The following is a 15,993-nucleotide window of genomic DNA, read 5'->3' on the forward strand; positions in this document are numbered from 1 at the left end:
ATTTTACATTCCTTTGTCATATGGAAAGAGGAAGGAGGCACTCAGTATAGAGAACATTCAGTACTCAGTTTGAGTTTATCAGATCATCCGAGATGTTAAAGGAAATGGGAATTTTTCATGAAGTGCATTGCACATTCAGCATTTCCCCCAATAACTTTGTTATTGTTCAGGTTAGTTCAGTGAACTTAAATGAACTAAAATGAAAACCTTTATATCACCTTAAAAATACTATATGGTCTGTGCCTTAATTGGATAGATGAGTGTCCCTTCCACTTAGAAAACAAACACCCCACACTCTCCTGTCACAAAGAACCCAAATAAAACTAAACAACCAAATCGCAATACAGGACCCAATAACTGAAAAAAGGTTTGTGAATAATAATATTAAATAATAGCAAGTTCTTACCATAGTTCTTATCCATAGATCTCAAAGCACTTTACAAAGGAGTTCAATATCAATATTGTAAAGCATTGTCAGGTTTTTTTCCCTGTGAAATAAATGCCACACTCTACCCCAGGGTGGCACATCACCGTCTGAACATCTGTTCAATCTGTTCAGTTCTGAACTGTTACAGTGCATCTGCATTGGGAAAATGGGTACACATTCTTCAGCAACAATGCAGCTGTACTAATGCTTTCGCAAACGGGGCTTGGGCATTTTGTCAGGAAAACCTACAGGCTGGGTGAGTTACGCAGGTTTTCCTGGAGGTCATTAAAAAAAAATTCTGAGCTTTTGGTATCATAAGTGCAGATGAACCTTTGCTGCAAAATTTTGTCTTTTGCTCTTAGTGTAGAGAAGGTCTTGGTAGAATCTTTGAGGTCATTAGAGAACTAATTCAAAAACTTTGCTAAATGTGGTTGAAGTTTTGTGCTATTGATTCAAGAATTTTCAGAAATATAATGTATATTGACTCACATTTTCATTGCAAAAAAATAAAGGTAGGGGAAAATGTTTCAAAGTTGTTCAATTTCCACTGAGTGTATAAGGAGATATTTTGATAAAGCCCTGTGCACTGCTTTGACAATTCAGGGGTAGATTTCTATCAAGTCTATCTGTGTGTTTGCACTTCTGGTTTTTAATTTGATTTTTCCTGCTGTTGTGGGCAATCAGTGTAGCTGAAAGACAATAAAACTGATTAAAGGGTGATTGACTTCTTGGAATACAAGAGTTAGTTTTGTTTTGTTTTTAGTTTTTAAATAAATGAAGCAGCTGTTTAAGACATTTGGCCTTCATGATATCTGGAAAGCTACAGAGGACTACACAAAGATAAAAGATGGCACCTCAATCTTATTTATGTAATCACATCTTTGTTGCTGTGTATTTCAGAAGGAAAACAAAAACTAAATTGCTGTTCTGTAAATGATTCCACTAGGCTTTGCTGCTGACCCTTCTTATCTCTACTGGTGTTTTTCTTTGTAGCAAATTCTCAGACAGCGTGCTGTTTCCTTTCAGCTCTTTTTACTGTTGTATGTTACCCTTCATTGCAGATCACTCCCATTGCTACTTCCCTCCCTTTCTAGTTCCCAGACCAGCTTCCAACCCCTTTCTCTGCAAGAGACTGGCTGTACTTCACTAGAGGAAAAAAACTTAATTTGCACTAAAATAAACTAGAATTAACATTTAAAATAGTTTCTTTGTATAGTTGTATTTTGTGCTTTTATAGTTTCTGCAGAATGTTAAGCTGCTCATTGTCTTTAATTTGGAGGTAAGGGTAGTAAATGGCAGCCTTGGCTAAAAGAGTAAGGAGCTTATAATTATTTTAATATTAAGTTAGCCTCGTCCCTGCTAGCCCAACTGTCCTTAACTGGTCAGGCCTGGCCCAGGGTGGAATGGCTACAAAGAATCACACCTCCAAACAAGAAGCTCATGGAAATAAGCTCCCTGCCTCCTCAGGTAAACGTGGAGAGTTTGAAAGGGTAGATGCCTGTTGCACTGGATAGAAAGTTCGTCTCAGATATCTAAAGCAGCCTGGAAGAAGGCATGAAAGCAGGTGTGGGAGAAGAAATTGTTGTAGTGGAGTGATTAGTGAGGTGTGCTAAGAAATGAGAGCAGCTGTGTAAGCAAGAGGAGAATTGCACAGATACTTGGAGGTGAGGATGAAAGCTTTAATTTGATATAGCAGATGAGAGGAAGCCAACAGGGGGTTTTGAAGTACAAGGCAGATGTGGTCCAGGCAGTAGGTTACAGATAATTTTAGCTTCTGTGCTTTGGACAGAATAAAGCAAAAACCTTGCAGTGAATCATCCGGAGCAATGACTGTTCATTGTAGATGATTGCTCTGCCATTGGAAAGTAGATAAAGAATGTATATTATACTTTATGTGCATGCAGGTGTATTTATCTTCTAAGGAGGTCACTATGTAAATATGTTCTGTACAATGTAATGGGACAGATTCTATCCACTGGTTCTTCACTGTTTTGCACCAGTATAAAGGAGGACAAAATCTGGCCCAATGTGTATATACTTACATGATAAATTGTTTACAATGCAGTTAGGCTCCTTGTTAGATTTTATCCTGGGAAATGCTGGGCAGGGAGAATGGGGGGTGTTTCTGGTACTGAACATACACACAAAAATTAGATTGTAGAGAAAGAATACCACTTTTGGGGGATGGGAGATGCTTCAAAGGTTGTTGTTTAGACCCCCAGAGATAACTGTCAGACTAAGGCTTCTAGCAGGGCATAATACTTCTGTATTTTGGAGAAATATCATGCTATCATTATATCTGCATTAGCTTTAAAGGAACAATTTTGAGAGAGCCTTAATTGTATAACCTTTAATAGACTTTTAAATCTGAGAGGCTGTTTTTATTCTCATATCATTTCTGTTGTAAAATTACTCACATTTTCCCATTAATTAATCCAACATTTAGGTAATTATCCTCTTATGTTCAACTAAACTCCAGGCTGTACTAAATTTTACCTACTATGGAACGTAAACAGTGGAGTAAGAATACAGCAGACTGGGATGTTTTTAATCAGAAACTAAAAGCCGTCAGTAAGATGTGCAAATAGAGTACCAAGGCTTCGGTTTAGTCATCTATGAAAGACAAGAAGAGAGGTCCAATGAACTATAAGACATCAAACATAAATGTAAAAATAGAACCTGAAACCTAGTACAGCAGAGGATGGATCTACTTTATGTAAACAAACAAAAACACACATGCATACACCCCGATATTCAATGACAAGCTGTGAGAAATGTATGTGGGGTGGATCCAGTTTCCAAATTTCAAAAGCTGTGTACACATTTAATAAGCACAATAGGCTGTTACATAACAGCCTGTTAGAATCTTTATATTTTTGCTCTAGGCCTTTATACCTGGGCACATGGCTTGGAGGAGTACAGGAGACCATGTGGCTTGGAGAAGACACAAAACTACTACATAAGGAATATCTGATTCACCACTTCAAATTCAGTTTATACCTTTTTCAGCACAAAATGCTGCTGTTCAAGGTTTTTCATAATATGATAAAGAAGTATTGTGTTACCATCTGTATCAATATAGACATGCACTAGAGTTGTGAGGGTACACTGTTTTTCTGAAGCATGGTAAGCATTACTATGTGTGCCAAAAAGCTGTGAACTACTGTCACTCTCAATGGCATCACAGAACAGTTCTTAGCTTTTATTTACAAGAATTGTCACATTGTGCATATGCTCAGCCTAAGCAGGTGAGGTTATTTACTCATTTCATGAATGTCCAGGTCTTTCTGTATTGCATTATTACAATATACAAATTGCTAATATGTTGGTGATTTTTAACATTGTGAGCAGTATTCAGATTACAAAAAATGGTCTCATGTATATTAATGATGTGACTTATATTTGTATAATACCTGTTACCCAGAAAGTTCCCAAAGCACTTTCCAGACTTCACAAACTATGGGTCATACTTACACCAGTTTTACGCTCCACTCCATTGATTTCAGTTGAGTTAATGTATGCCTGATTTGTACTGTGAAAATTAGTTCAGACTCAATAGGTAGTGTGATCATATCACCCACTACTGAAAAGTAAATTGTTTATATGTCATTTATATATTTTATAAACACACAAACATTGTTCCAGTTGTGCCTTTTGAGACATCAGGTAGACTTGTTGACTTACTGTTAACTGTTTGTACTCTTTTTAGATAAAAGTAATAGTTTAAAACTTTAAATATTCTGCTAATGGCGTGTCTTTAACTAGTGCCTTTCAAAAGCCTTAGAGCATTAGTATTTAAATTTTATTTTGGTTGCTTTTTGTTGACATGTATATGGTTTTCACACATTTAAACTACGGACATATATTGTGACACACGAGGATAACTGTTTAATTGGCCACATGAACCAAATATCTTCCACCCTCACTTCATGTGCACACTTCCCAGCATGTAAAAAATACCCACACTATAACCAAATGAATGTCTAACTTATTCTAGATTAATATTGAAGGATAGTTTAATTCTACATTTGCTATTTTTTCTCTAATGTTTTTGTTTTATTATTGCTTGTGGGACTTGTACATTATTTGAAGTTACTACAGCAACCTGTCACCATCTGGTATGATAAAGTATGCTGGGATTAGAGTTGCTGGGGCTGAAGTTTGTCATCTTTCTCCTACAACCCTAACACTTTTTTCATGGTTCGTTTCCCATCAGTGCTACACATGCAGCTCATGGACATTGACTTTAGTGGGAATGAGGCAAATAGACACCTCCCTTCTCCAAGGCTTACAAAGCCACATTTGATTTCTTGATTGAATATCTTATCATTGACTATGTGGTTTGTTTATACTAAATCTGTAAATAGCATAGTTTCTTTTTAGCTAACAGTTTGCAGTATTTGTACTAAGGCTGCAAGACACACTCTACAGTTCTTTAAAGTTTGATGGATCGTGGTGTTTTTTTTTACTGTTTAGGAGTTTTGAGCATTTACTGGAAGAGTGGGTTTCCTCATCTGTATCTCATTGCCCTTTGACATCCTAAGTGATGTTTTTTTGTTCCTGCTAATAAGTAAAATATTCTAACAGCTACCTATATTTTTTTCAGACTGATGTATTTCATTTTTCTAAATGCTGTCAATTATTTGGTTAACGGACACTGCTTTGTTAAGAAGTTATATTGTCAGTCTGGTGTGAAGATGTTTCTGTGCATGAAGGTGGTAAATTAATGTACATGATCTATCGCATGTTTTCATAATAATGTATTCTAAGCAAAAATCTTTCTGTTAACATCATTTTAAGTATTCCTTCGTCAGTCAAGTATTCACTGTGATTACACTTATTTTTACACGTTTGACCTAGTTTCAGTCATGCATCTCTCCTGTGATTCATAAGATACATCTTAACAAAGCTAAGCACAGCTGAAATGACCTGTCAAGTTTATTTGAATAATGTCATCTTATCTGCAACTTTTTTTATTTGATTTAAATATTCGGTTCCCTACATACAGTGCTTCTTTAAAAAAGGAACTTAACAACATCATAGTCAACTAGCATGTTTGCAAGAGGTTCCTGATTCCAGATGTCTTATGTCCAAGTTATAAACATACAAGGTGAATTTAAAAACTGATTGCTTAAGTTGTGGAGTTTACTGTGAAGTAGTTAATGGTTCTTAAATATTATAAGATCCTTAGACACTATAGGATAATTTAGATGAATATACATATAGTTGCTGACAGAATTGTGAAGTATACTGAAGTTCTAACAGTGTGAGAATGGTGATGTTGAGAATGCCTGAGCACTTGTGAAATGAGAGGCTATACCTGTTTCTTGCTGGCTTTTGGAGAGGGGGAGAGCAAGTTTTCAACATAAGAAATCAAGTGGTTAATTATAATACTCAAGGTTGCTTCATGTAAATATTTAAAAGTCATAAACAAAGTTAATATACCAATATAAATGTACTATACTGTTCAGTCTTAACATGATATTGGGAAGTGGAGTGGAGAGGTCGGATTTTTAACAGCAAACCTGCTATGCTGGCACCTTCCATTTCATATATCAACCAGTCACATTGCTGTGAAAGTTGACAGGTTTGCTGCCGGAAACTGTCTGACAAAATTGTGATATTTATTGGTAGCAGAACTGCTTTCTTTAACCAACATATGTCAACTGTTAATTTCCACAATTCCAATTTACAAGTTAAAGACAGGCACTCATGCTAGACTGTAATACTGGATACTGCTAGACAGATTTTAAAAGTTGCAACAAATAAATTAACATTCTTAAAGTCATTTTGGCTGAACAGCAAGATAGTACATCTACTAGAGTCTAGTACAGAGAGTGCTTATCTCAGCAAATGGTTACTTCAAATTAGTGGGAGAAAACACATTCTGCAGCATCTCTTAAAGCTTCTTACAGAGAGAAGTACAACACATGCTTTCATGTGAAATATTCTGTAATTTGTGTTGGCAGTTATTTCTTTCAAAATTAAAATCAAGACACTAGAAAAAAATAAGTCTCATCACTGCACCCACTGCAGCTTGCTATTCCTGGCAGTTGTGGATTTTAGTTCACAAAAGAGTCTAATTTGAGCAATACCTGTACAAGTAAACTACTGTAGGACAGAAAATCAGCATTTCCTTTTAGAAGAGCATTAGTAACCAAACCCATACAAATCCTTACCTGAAAGCTTTGTGATTACCCGCAGAAAATGTATCTTCTTAGGCTTACATAGTAGGCAAGGTTCTGGCTAGCACTAATGTTACTCCAGAAAGAGGTATAATAAGTCCTTTATATTGGAATTTTTACTGTTTATATGCAAGAACTGTACTGGGTCTGCTCACGTAGGAATAAATAAAAAAAGCAGTACAAACTGAACAGCAGCTACCATTTGAAAGTAAAAGACCTCTAGTGGCCATAACCTGAAGTTAAGAAAGGCTTCCCTTTTTTGCAGTATGTAGTAGCCAAAATGGTTGGGTGGGATAAACTGCAGCTGACACTTTACAGTAATGTGTGATCTTGTTGAATTTATGATGGCAACAAAATATAAAATCAATCAGAATTAAGAGAGGAATCTGATTTCCCAAAACCAGTACAAATTAGAAATGAACTTCTGGTTGGAAAGATCAGAGACTCACTTGTAAACTTATTTTTAGTTGGCACATTATCAACATAATTATTGTAATTTTTGCAAGATAAAAAAGTATCAGTAGGAAGCGATACTGTGTTCCTCAAAAGGAAACTTCAGTCATTTAGCCTTACCCCTATATCCTGAAGGATTGGCAAACAAGAAGCACTTCTGTAAAATGAAATGGAAACCTAAGATTATAAATCACTTTCCATTTTATTTCAATTCTGTTTTAAAATTCAGAAGAATATAGTTTTACAGAATTTAATAGAGATGGAAACAGTTGGATCCTATACTCATTTGATAGGATTCAACAGAAGTTACTTGAAAAATCTAAAAAATGTAAGCAAATATCCTCTCATTTTAGATTTTTGTATCCTTACTGTAGAATTCTGTAGCAGGGATATAATTATTTTTTTATAAATATTCAAAAGGATCTTATAGAAAGTTTTCATTTTCTATGAATCTGTTATGCAAAAGTCCTATGGAATATCACATTATTTTTAGGAATTTTAAACCACCTACAAAGTCATGTTCTGTAGGAAGTTGATTTACTGTCTCTCACACTGAGTTCCCTTAATAGTGATACCACTTTTTCAACAAAGAAAGTTGCTTTGAGTAGTATCCTCAGTATTTTTAGTTGTAAGTTATTGTTAAACATATTTTACAATGTATACACAGTGAGAAGCCTTTCTTGCCTTTTGAAAATTCACATTCTTGGGCTGGCACAGGTTTTGTTTGTTTTCAGTGATATAGTGATTTGGCATTGCAGGATATAATCCATTATTCTCATTTCCTTCTAAATCAACAATCTAGATGTGCATTTCCTTACTATTTTTTTGTTTTGTTTTAGAGTCATTTTGTGGCATGCATGACAGCAATCTTAAACCAAATGGACAACCAGCATTACTCCTTTTACATTGAAACCTTTCAGACAAATTCAGAACTAGTGGTAAGTATCCACATTTAGAGCTGGCAAATAGACAAATGGCTCTCAAATATTTCATATTCTGCACTGGACTACTTAGTACACTTGATTCTAGTATCCATAATTGTTTAAGAAGAACAGATGGTTTCACCAAATACTAGTTATTTCTAAATATGGCGTATCATCAATAGGCTGATACACATCTGCTGTATATATCTCTTGCCCCATAGTCCCTGCAAGTTTACTTCTGCCCTGAAGAGTGCTTGAATGATACCTGGAGTTGGATGCTACCTCAGTCAGAAGCTTGCAAAGATATAGGTGTTGCTGCTGTAGGTAGATCATTGTCTTGCCTTTTTTGTCTTCTCTATATGTTGGGGAGGTTTATTAGATAGTTTGCTAAGAGATAACTCTGCTAAATGGTAAACAATTCTTCAACAATTTTTCTCCAAAGTGCCTATATTAATATGCTCTCTACTGTGACTTTTTTCTATCTGTTCATCCATGGCTTATTTTTGCTCAGTGTGGTAAGCCTTTCACTTTTATTTCTAGCCTACAACTGCTATTTTACAGGACTTTGGTTCTAATTCTCACCCCTCTTTATTTCCATTAACAACTCCATTGTTGACCCAGATTGTATTTTTGTGCTGAGTAGATACAGTTGTCTGATTCTCATGGTGCATCTGGGTTTGCCCCAGTTTAGGCTAGAAGTGCCTAGAACGGGGTGGGCAAACTATGGTTCGCAGGCCACATCCGGCCCGCGGGACCATCCTGCCTGGCTCCCAAGCTCCTGGCCTGGGAGGCTACCCCCAGCCCCTCCCCCGCTGTTCCCCTTCGCCAGCAGCCTCAGCTCGCTCGCTCCACCACCGGCACAATGCTCTGGGGTAGCGGGGCAATGCGCTCCTGGGGCAGTGCAGCTGCACAGCCCAGCCTGACCTGGTGCTCTGTGCGTGGTGGCAGTGGCGGTGGCCACCAGCACTCCAGGCAGTGTGGTAAGGGGGCAGGGAGAAGGGGGGATTGGATAGAGGGCAGGGGAGTTCGGGGTGGTGGTCAGGGGGTGGGGATGTGGATGGTGGTCAGGGGGGAAACGGGGTTGAATGGGGGCAGGGGTCCTGGGGAGCAGTCAGGAAAGAGGGGGGAGGTTGGATGGGGAGGCAGGGGGCAGTCAGGGGCAGTCAGGGGAGAGGGAAAAGAGGATGGTTGGATATGGCAGGAGTTCCGGGGGGCTGTCAGGAATGAGAGGAGGGGTTGGATGGGGTGCTGGGGGCCTGGGGACAGTCAATAGACAGGGAGAGGGTGTGTGTGGATGGGGCAGGGGTTCCAGAGGGGCTATCAGGGAATGGGGGGGTTGGATGGGGCAGGAGTTTGGGGGGAGGAGGCAGATAGGAGGTGGGGGCTGGGCCACAACCCCTTCCCCTAACTGGCCCTCCATACGATTTATGAAACCCGTTGCTGCCCTCAGGCCAAAAAGTTTGCCCATCCCTGGCCTAGGAGCTGCTCTAACATGCACCAGCTGACACCATCCCCTAAATGATTACAGCAGTTATCTGACCACACCCCTTTCCTTGCCTCCCCAGTCTTGAAACACTCATTGCACCCATGGTCAGGTATGGGCAGTGATGCAACTGCTGGATAAGACCAGGTTTTTGCCAGCTGAACGCTCCTGTAGGAAAATTCTCGAATTGCCAAATCCAGATGCTTTGCAGACCCATGTACTGTCAGAGAGTTCAAATGGTGCAGATCATGGCAGATCCAAGCCCAGCTAGTCTTACTTTTTGCAGTTTTCCAAATGTGTCAGGCTACCTAGTACCATGGGGATATTTTGGTGTATTGTTATCTTTCAGGCACTTTGGGTGCTCAGAAACAGCTTATATTTAGCAATTTTACCAAAGTCTATGTAGTGCAGTAATTCCTAATCTACTTAAGCAAGTCAACAGGAAAGAATTGTTAAAAAATTATGTCATTGTGCTTATTTTTTTCTGCTTTTTAAATATATTTTTGTTAACACTTCATAATAATAAATGTATAAATAATAAATAATAAAATAATAATAATTAATAAATAATAAAAATGTGTTTCCATATTATGCTGTTCAGAGACATTGTTCATTTTTGGTTACCCTTAACCAATATGACTGTTAAGAAAGAGCCAGTTCTTCTGGTGAGTGCCACTTATGTGGTATCAGTGGGAGTTGATGGCACTTTGAGTGACTGGCCTCACAATTCAGTAGATGCCTCTTAAAGCTGATTACAGAAATCTTGGGGGTAAACCTCCATATATCAAACACTTCATGATAGAATAATTGTGTTAATAATTATCTTCCAATAATCTCTGACTCTTTGGTAAGTGTTCTTTAGAAAAGAGAAGTGGTTTTTGTATGAATGGGTGCATGTATTTATAAGTTTATATGAATAATTTCTGGATATAACTTGCACTCTAGACATATGTATTTTGAAAAAAGCTAAATTTAAAAAAAATTCTAAGAGATTACTCTTCTAAATGGTAAAGGATTCTTATCATAGAATCATAGACTATTAGGGTTGGAAGGGACCTCAGGAGGTCATCTAGTCCAACCCCCTGCTCCAAGCAGGACCAATCCCCCAGATTTTTACCCCAGTTCCCTTAATGGCCCCCTCAAGGATTGAACTCACAACCCTCGGTTTAGTAGGCCAATGCTCAAACCCCTGAGCTATCCCTCCCCCTTCAACAATTCTACTCCCAAGTGCCAAAATTAATATGCTGTTTACTGTGAATTGTTTTTCTGTCTATTCATCTATGGCTTATCATTACTCAAAAGTTCAGTGTAACGCGCCTTGAACTTTTGTTTCTAGCCTACAACTTCTATTTTACAGGATTTTGGTCCCAATTCCACTGCCATTGATGTCATGGGTAGCTTTGCCATTGACTTCAGTGGGAACAGGATGGAGCCCTCTCTTTGGTGCTTTCCACAGAGCAGAGAGTTGGCTTTGGAATATGAAGTTTGCAGGATATAAAATCTTAGTTGTATTGTGTTTTGTTGTTCTAGGACTTTTTGATGGAAACATTCATCATGTTTAAAGATCTCATAGGAAAAAATGTTTACCCTTCGGACTGGATGGCAATGAGCATGGTGCAGAACAGGTAAATAGAGCCCTCAGAACAATTTAAAGGTTTCAGCAGTCTGAAAGGGAGCTTGGTGCTAGTGAAGTGAATATCTTATTCCATGTTTTAACACAAAAAATAGGCAGTGTTCCCTGTTCCAGATGTCTTTTCAGTTTTACTTCATATAAAAAATATTTACACTATCTGAGAAATTGACTTACATAATGCATGGAAAAAACTGCCTATGCCCTTGGTCCACTTTTCAAAGACTGACAAACAAGAGGAAATGGGTTTCTAATAGACAGGTGTCAACACCACGAAGAAGAGTCAGAGTTGGGTTCTGTGTTGACAGGCTCAGTAAAGAGGCCCAGGATTGAATAAAGGCTCTCTAGGTCCGGTCTATGAGAGTGCCTTCCAGTACTGTGTCTGTTGTGTGTGGTTTGTTCTATCTCTTTATCTCTCCAGAGGGAGAATAGTGTGTACCAGCCCCCCCCTCAAAAGCTCTGTCTCGTATATAATTGATATTTACACTCATGATAGAAAGTTCCTTTGTTTCAGAAGAGCAGAGTTGTCAGCTATGGCCTCCATCCTAGACCTTTAGGCAATATTTTAGACATACTAGACCATCGAGGGCTCTGAAGATAAGGACCCAGACTTAGAATTTGATTTTATATTCTATGAGAAGCCCGTGTAGAGAGTAGAGGACAGATCTGATGTACTCGCTGTAGCCCATGTCACTGAAGAGATGTGATGCAGCTTTCTGTACAAGTTGGTATTTCCTAAGGGTTGATGGCTTCGTGCCCAAATATATTACAGGTATAATCCAAGTGGGAGGTAATAAAGGCTCATATAACTAAGGCCTACTGTGATTCCATAAACCTGCTGGCTGACCTCTGGTAATCTTCTGTTGTTTTTTATGTTTTCTCTCCAATGCTTTCACCTTTAGAGTAAATGTGCTTGCTTAGAGAGAGCTGTGTGGTAACTCTACTGGCAATTACAGTTGTTCATAGCCTTTGAAGAGAGAGCAAAGAGCAGAGGTTGGCCTGTTGAGGTATTCTGGCTTGCTGGCAGTATCACAGTATAGGCAGAGAACTGTGCAGCCTGGAAAAAACCCTGTCAGGAAGGACGAAAATGTAGGTGAGGGGACAGCTGGGAGCAGAGGCCTAAAAGTGAGTATCCTTGGTGAACCACAGAGAGGCCATGCAAGTGCAGTTGCCCTAAATTGTGACAAAAGGAACAATTCCTTCTGTAATGAGGCATTAGCTATTTCAGTCATAAGTGGATACCATGACACTTTTTATCAGGCAGGAAAGGACTGAGACTCAGGAGACTTAGGGGGGCGGGGGGGTCTATTCCCAGCTCTGCCACAGACTGACTTTGTGATCTTGGGTAAGTTACTTAACCCTTCTGTGCCTCTCTTTCTCCCTCTCACCCTTTCTGTCTTGTCTATTTAGATTGTAAGCTCCCCAGGGCAGGCACTTTTTCATACTACATGTATATACAGCACTTAACATGAAAGGATCTCATTTGGGGTCTCCAGGAACAAACAAAATCCCTGTGCTCCAGGACTGAGTTACATTGGGAAGGCAATATGGGAAGGCTCAGTCTAGATGTATCATTGTTTCTAAACACTTTGAGATATTCAGACTGACTTGTGGGTGGGGGGTTGGTGGGGTGGTTAGTATTTGTAGTCAATGACTGAGAGAATAGGGCAAGGGGTGAAAGGAGGTAAAGGGAAATACAGCGCTGGTCTGAGCAGCTGTTCATTAATCCCTTTCACTTGTCCAGTTGTTGATCAACATAGGAATTGGAAGATTCTTCTTTGTCTTATGTGGCAGATGGGCTCTTGGAATGTTTTTGTGGAGGGGCTGTGACAGCATCGGCCTAGAGTAGGAGAACTTGTACATAGCCAGTTTTCCCTTCTATGTGTCCCATCCTGACCTATATGTTTTCTGACCAATATTTGCATGGTTTTCACCTCTTAACACCATTCTTTGGAGGGAAAGATCAATCCCATGGTGATAAAATATTTGAAATATGTAAGCAATACCATTTTCCAAAGTTTACTTGTCTCTAAAGGCCTTAAATTTGTGTCTCCAAAGAGCAGTGGAAGCTAACTAAATTAATTTTTGGCATCATCACACTGAGGCCACCCCTTATTGAACTATATAATTAATAATGTAAGATGTAAACTTTACAATGTGGATTTTAAGTACCTGTATATTGTAAGAACCATATGTTTTGTTTATATGTATCTGTAAACTTAGCCAGCTGAGCACCCACTAATTGCCAAATTCTGACATCATTTGAATAGATTTGCCTACGACAAAGTGTTTGGGGCAGATCCTCAAGTGTAGATGTGCTTAGCAAAATATTTAAAGAATTCATGCTCCAAAGCAGTGGTGCTCCAAAACATGACAAACCTAATTCCTATTTTAACTTCTTAACTGAAATCGATTGCAGGAAGGTACCCATTGTTAGAATAATTCCCTCATCAAAGATCAATAGTCACTAAGGAGATGGCTGGATACCTGAATTTTATAAATATCACTGGTGGTAGACAGGTTCCTTTCAAACTTCCTCATTCAAGAACATCAGGACATCCGTTCCTCAAGTGTAATATCAACATATTGGCAATTTTGCACAGCTGTAATCCTGCTCATTTGTGCTTCATGTTATTTAAGGGGATTGACAGATTTTCTTGAGATGAGCACTCAGGATTTTACCTGAAGTCTATCATCATTCTTAGATTGTCTCCAGGTGCTTTTAGTTTGGCTTAAAATAAGAAGGCAGGAAAATACAATATCTCCATTGTTTAGATATGTAATGGGCTGATCCTGATTCCATTTGCCATTCAAATAAGTGGAAACAGGACTGGACATTCCCAGTGATTAAAATTTCTGTAAATGACTAAGCCAGTTGTGTTTGAACAATACATTCTTAAATGTCAAAATAAACACATTGTTAATTTCTTTCAGACTTATGCCCGGTATAGAAATATTTTACGTCTAGGGTCATTGTCATGAACAAATCAGAGTTTAATAAGCTACTTTTTTAACTTATTGTAGTCCTCTGAAATATTTCATATTGTTGGAATGGAAATAGTATGTGTGTGTAACATACATCCAAAGATACGCACAGTGTATACTCATATCTTCAGAATTGTTGTATTACAATATGTGTGCACAATTGCCATTCATGCTTGACCATGACCAATACTGACCATTTTTAATGCAAATTGCTGTTAGTGTGGGTGAGTCAGCACTGCAGAATTAGCCAATGGTGACCAGCATCGAAGGACACCTAGTCCAGGTATAAGCGTCCCCACTGCAAAGCTCTACCTGTGTCACTGTGTCCTCACGGTTTCTGCACTCACCTGTGTGTGTCTGAAGGCAAAACCCATCTTTGTTTGTGCTGGGACATACTGATTCTTCCCAGTCAATTTTGGGACAATTTGTCTGTCTTTCAGGGGGCAATATGAAAAGGCACTGGAGGACTATCAGTGCTCCAATGATTTAGTCTGCATCACTCACTGCAGTACGTGGGTGGGTTGCAGTCCAAGTTAAAGCAGAGACTGAGCTCTATATATCTTCCTCCTCCCCCCCAACATAAGGTAGCCTTGGCTTAAAGCACCTCCAAATCCAGACAAAATGTTTCTATGTAGATGAGGCAAGACGGGGGTTGGGCTAAAACTTGGGTAAGAGTCTGGCATTACTTCTGCAGTGCAGGTGCACCCCAAAAGTGTTCTGAGAACATCTAGAATGAACCAGTAAATACAAATTATTTATTGTTACCTGCCTCAGTTTTTGTCACAAATTGGCATTCTTGGCCTTTCCCAAGCCCACTCTGTTAACCTAGCTAATCACTTGAGTATTCCTCCTTGTGAAGCATGAGCTCCTTCAACTGAGCCTGAGGACCAGCTAGCTCAGCCTTCAGCCAGATTAATGAGCTCAGATGGGTTCGGGTATGACTCCCTGATTGATCAGACTGCCTGACTGGTTGAAGGAAGCCCCTAGGCCTGCTTTTAAGGTCACTGAGCAGCGGCAGGTGATTGGCTGCTCAGTGTGTGTGCCTGCAGCTGCAATCACTCTTGTGCCTTCCTGGTTTCCAGCTAGGGTGACCAGACAGCAAGTATGAAACATCGGGATGGGGGTAGGGGTAATAGGCATCTATATAAGACAAAGTCTTGAATATCAGGACTGTCCCTATAAAGTCAGGACATCTGGTCTCCTTATTCCCAGCCTTGACACTGCCTTGTTCCTGTCCTACTCCAGTCCACTCCAGTCTTGCTTCTGACTCTGTTCCAACCCATTGCTCTGGTTCCTGGCTCTCAACTCCTGCTCTAACCACTAAGCCTGATTCTTGTTCCAGCCATTAGGCCTGACCACCCACACCCCAGTCAAGACACTCCTAGTGCTATAGCTAGTCTTCTCAGAACTGCACAGATCCAGGAAATGAAAATGGAAATCACTTACTGTACTGTGTTTGAGAGGAGAGGCTGGTATAAACAATGTATCTGATTTCTCAAAAGTATATCTGAAGGCAAGAAAAAATACTTGACAATGCACAAGATGACAATAGGCACCTTAGGAAAGCCTAGTTAGGTAGAAAACATGACTGTAAGGTGTAGAAGCATGCTAATTTTTTTTCTTAGTTGTTCTAGCTATCAGACACGTTAGTACTTCTGGATCTGTCTAGTCTACCGATTGCGCGCGCGCGCGCGCACACACACACACACACATTTAACATTCAAAACATCATTTGAAAGATATAATGTTAGAAAATGTTTATTATAATGCAAAAAGTGAAGGAAGGGGGAGAATGTCTGAGAAACAAATGGTATTTGTGTTGTAGTGTGTGGTTTGCCTAATACCATCTTGGTTTTCTCAAGTTTGAAACTCCTCTTGTCCCACTGGGAGAGATTCATTTAGGGGTG

At 39.2% G+C, this 15,993-nt stretch overlaps 2 protein-coding genes across 3 annotated transcripts in view; one reads left to right on the forward strand and one right to left on the reverse strand.

Annotated features, from left to right (window-relative positions):
- Window positions 1-6,751, reverse strand: part of INSYN2B (inhibitory synaptic factor family member 2B) — a 121,928-nt gene extending 115,177 nt beyond the window's left edge. For both annotated transcript variants that reach the window (XM_050962707.1, XM_050962706.1), the window contains exon 1: window positions 6,607-6,751. The gene's annotated coding sequence lies outside the window, so the exon portion shown is untranslated. The remainder of the gene's footprint in view (window positions 1-6,606) is intronic.
- Window positions 1-15,993, forward strand: part of DOCK2 (dedicator of cytokinesis 2) — a 513,293-nt gene that overhangs the window by 350,310 nt on the left and 146,990 nt on the right. Inside the window, exons 28-29 of the mRNA XM_050962509.1 lie at window positions 7,905-8,003; window positions 11,002-11,096. Of these exons, the coding sequence (XP_050818466.1) occupies window positions 7,905-8,003; window positions 11,002-11,096 (194 nt within the window). The remainder of the gene's footprint in view (window positions 1-7,904; window positions 8,004-11,001; window positions 11,097-15,993) is intronic.

Source organism: Gopherus flavomarginatus, chromosome 7 (genome assembly GCF_025201925.1).
Source record: "Gopherus flavomarginatus isolate rGopFla2 chromosome 7, rGopFla2.mat.asm, whole genome shotgun sequence".
In the NCBI taxonomy this organism is placed as follows: Eukaryota; Metazoa; Chordata; order Testudines; family Testudinidae; genus Gopherus; species Gopherus flavomarginatus.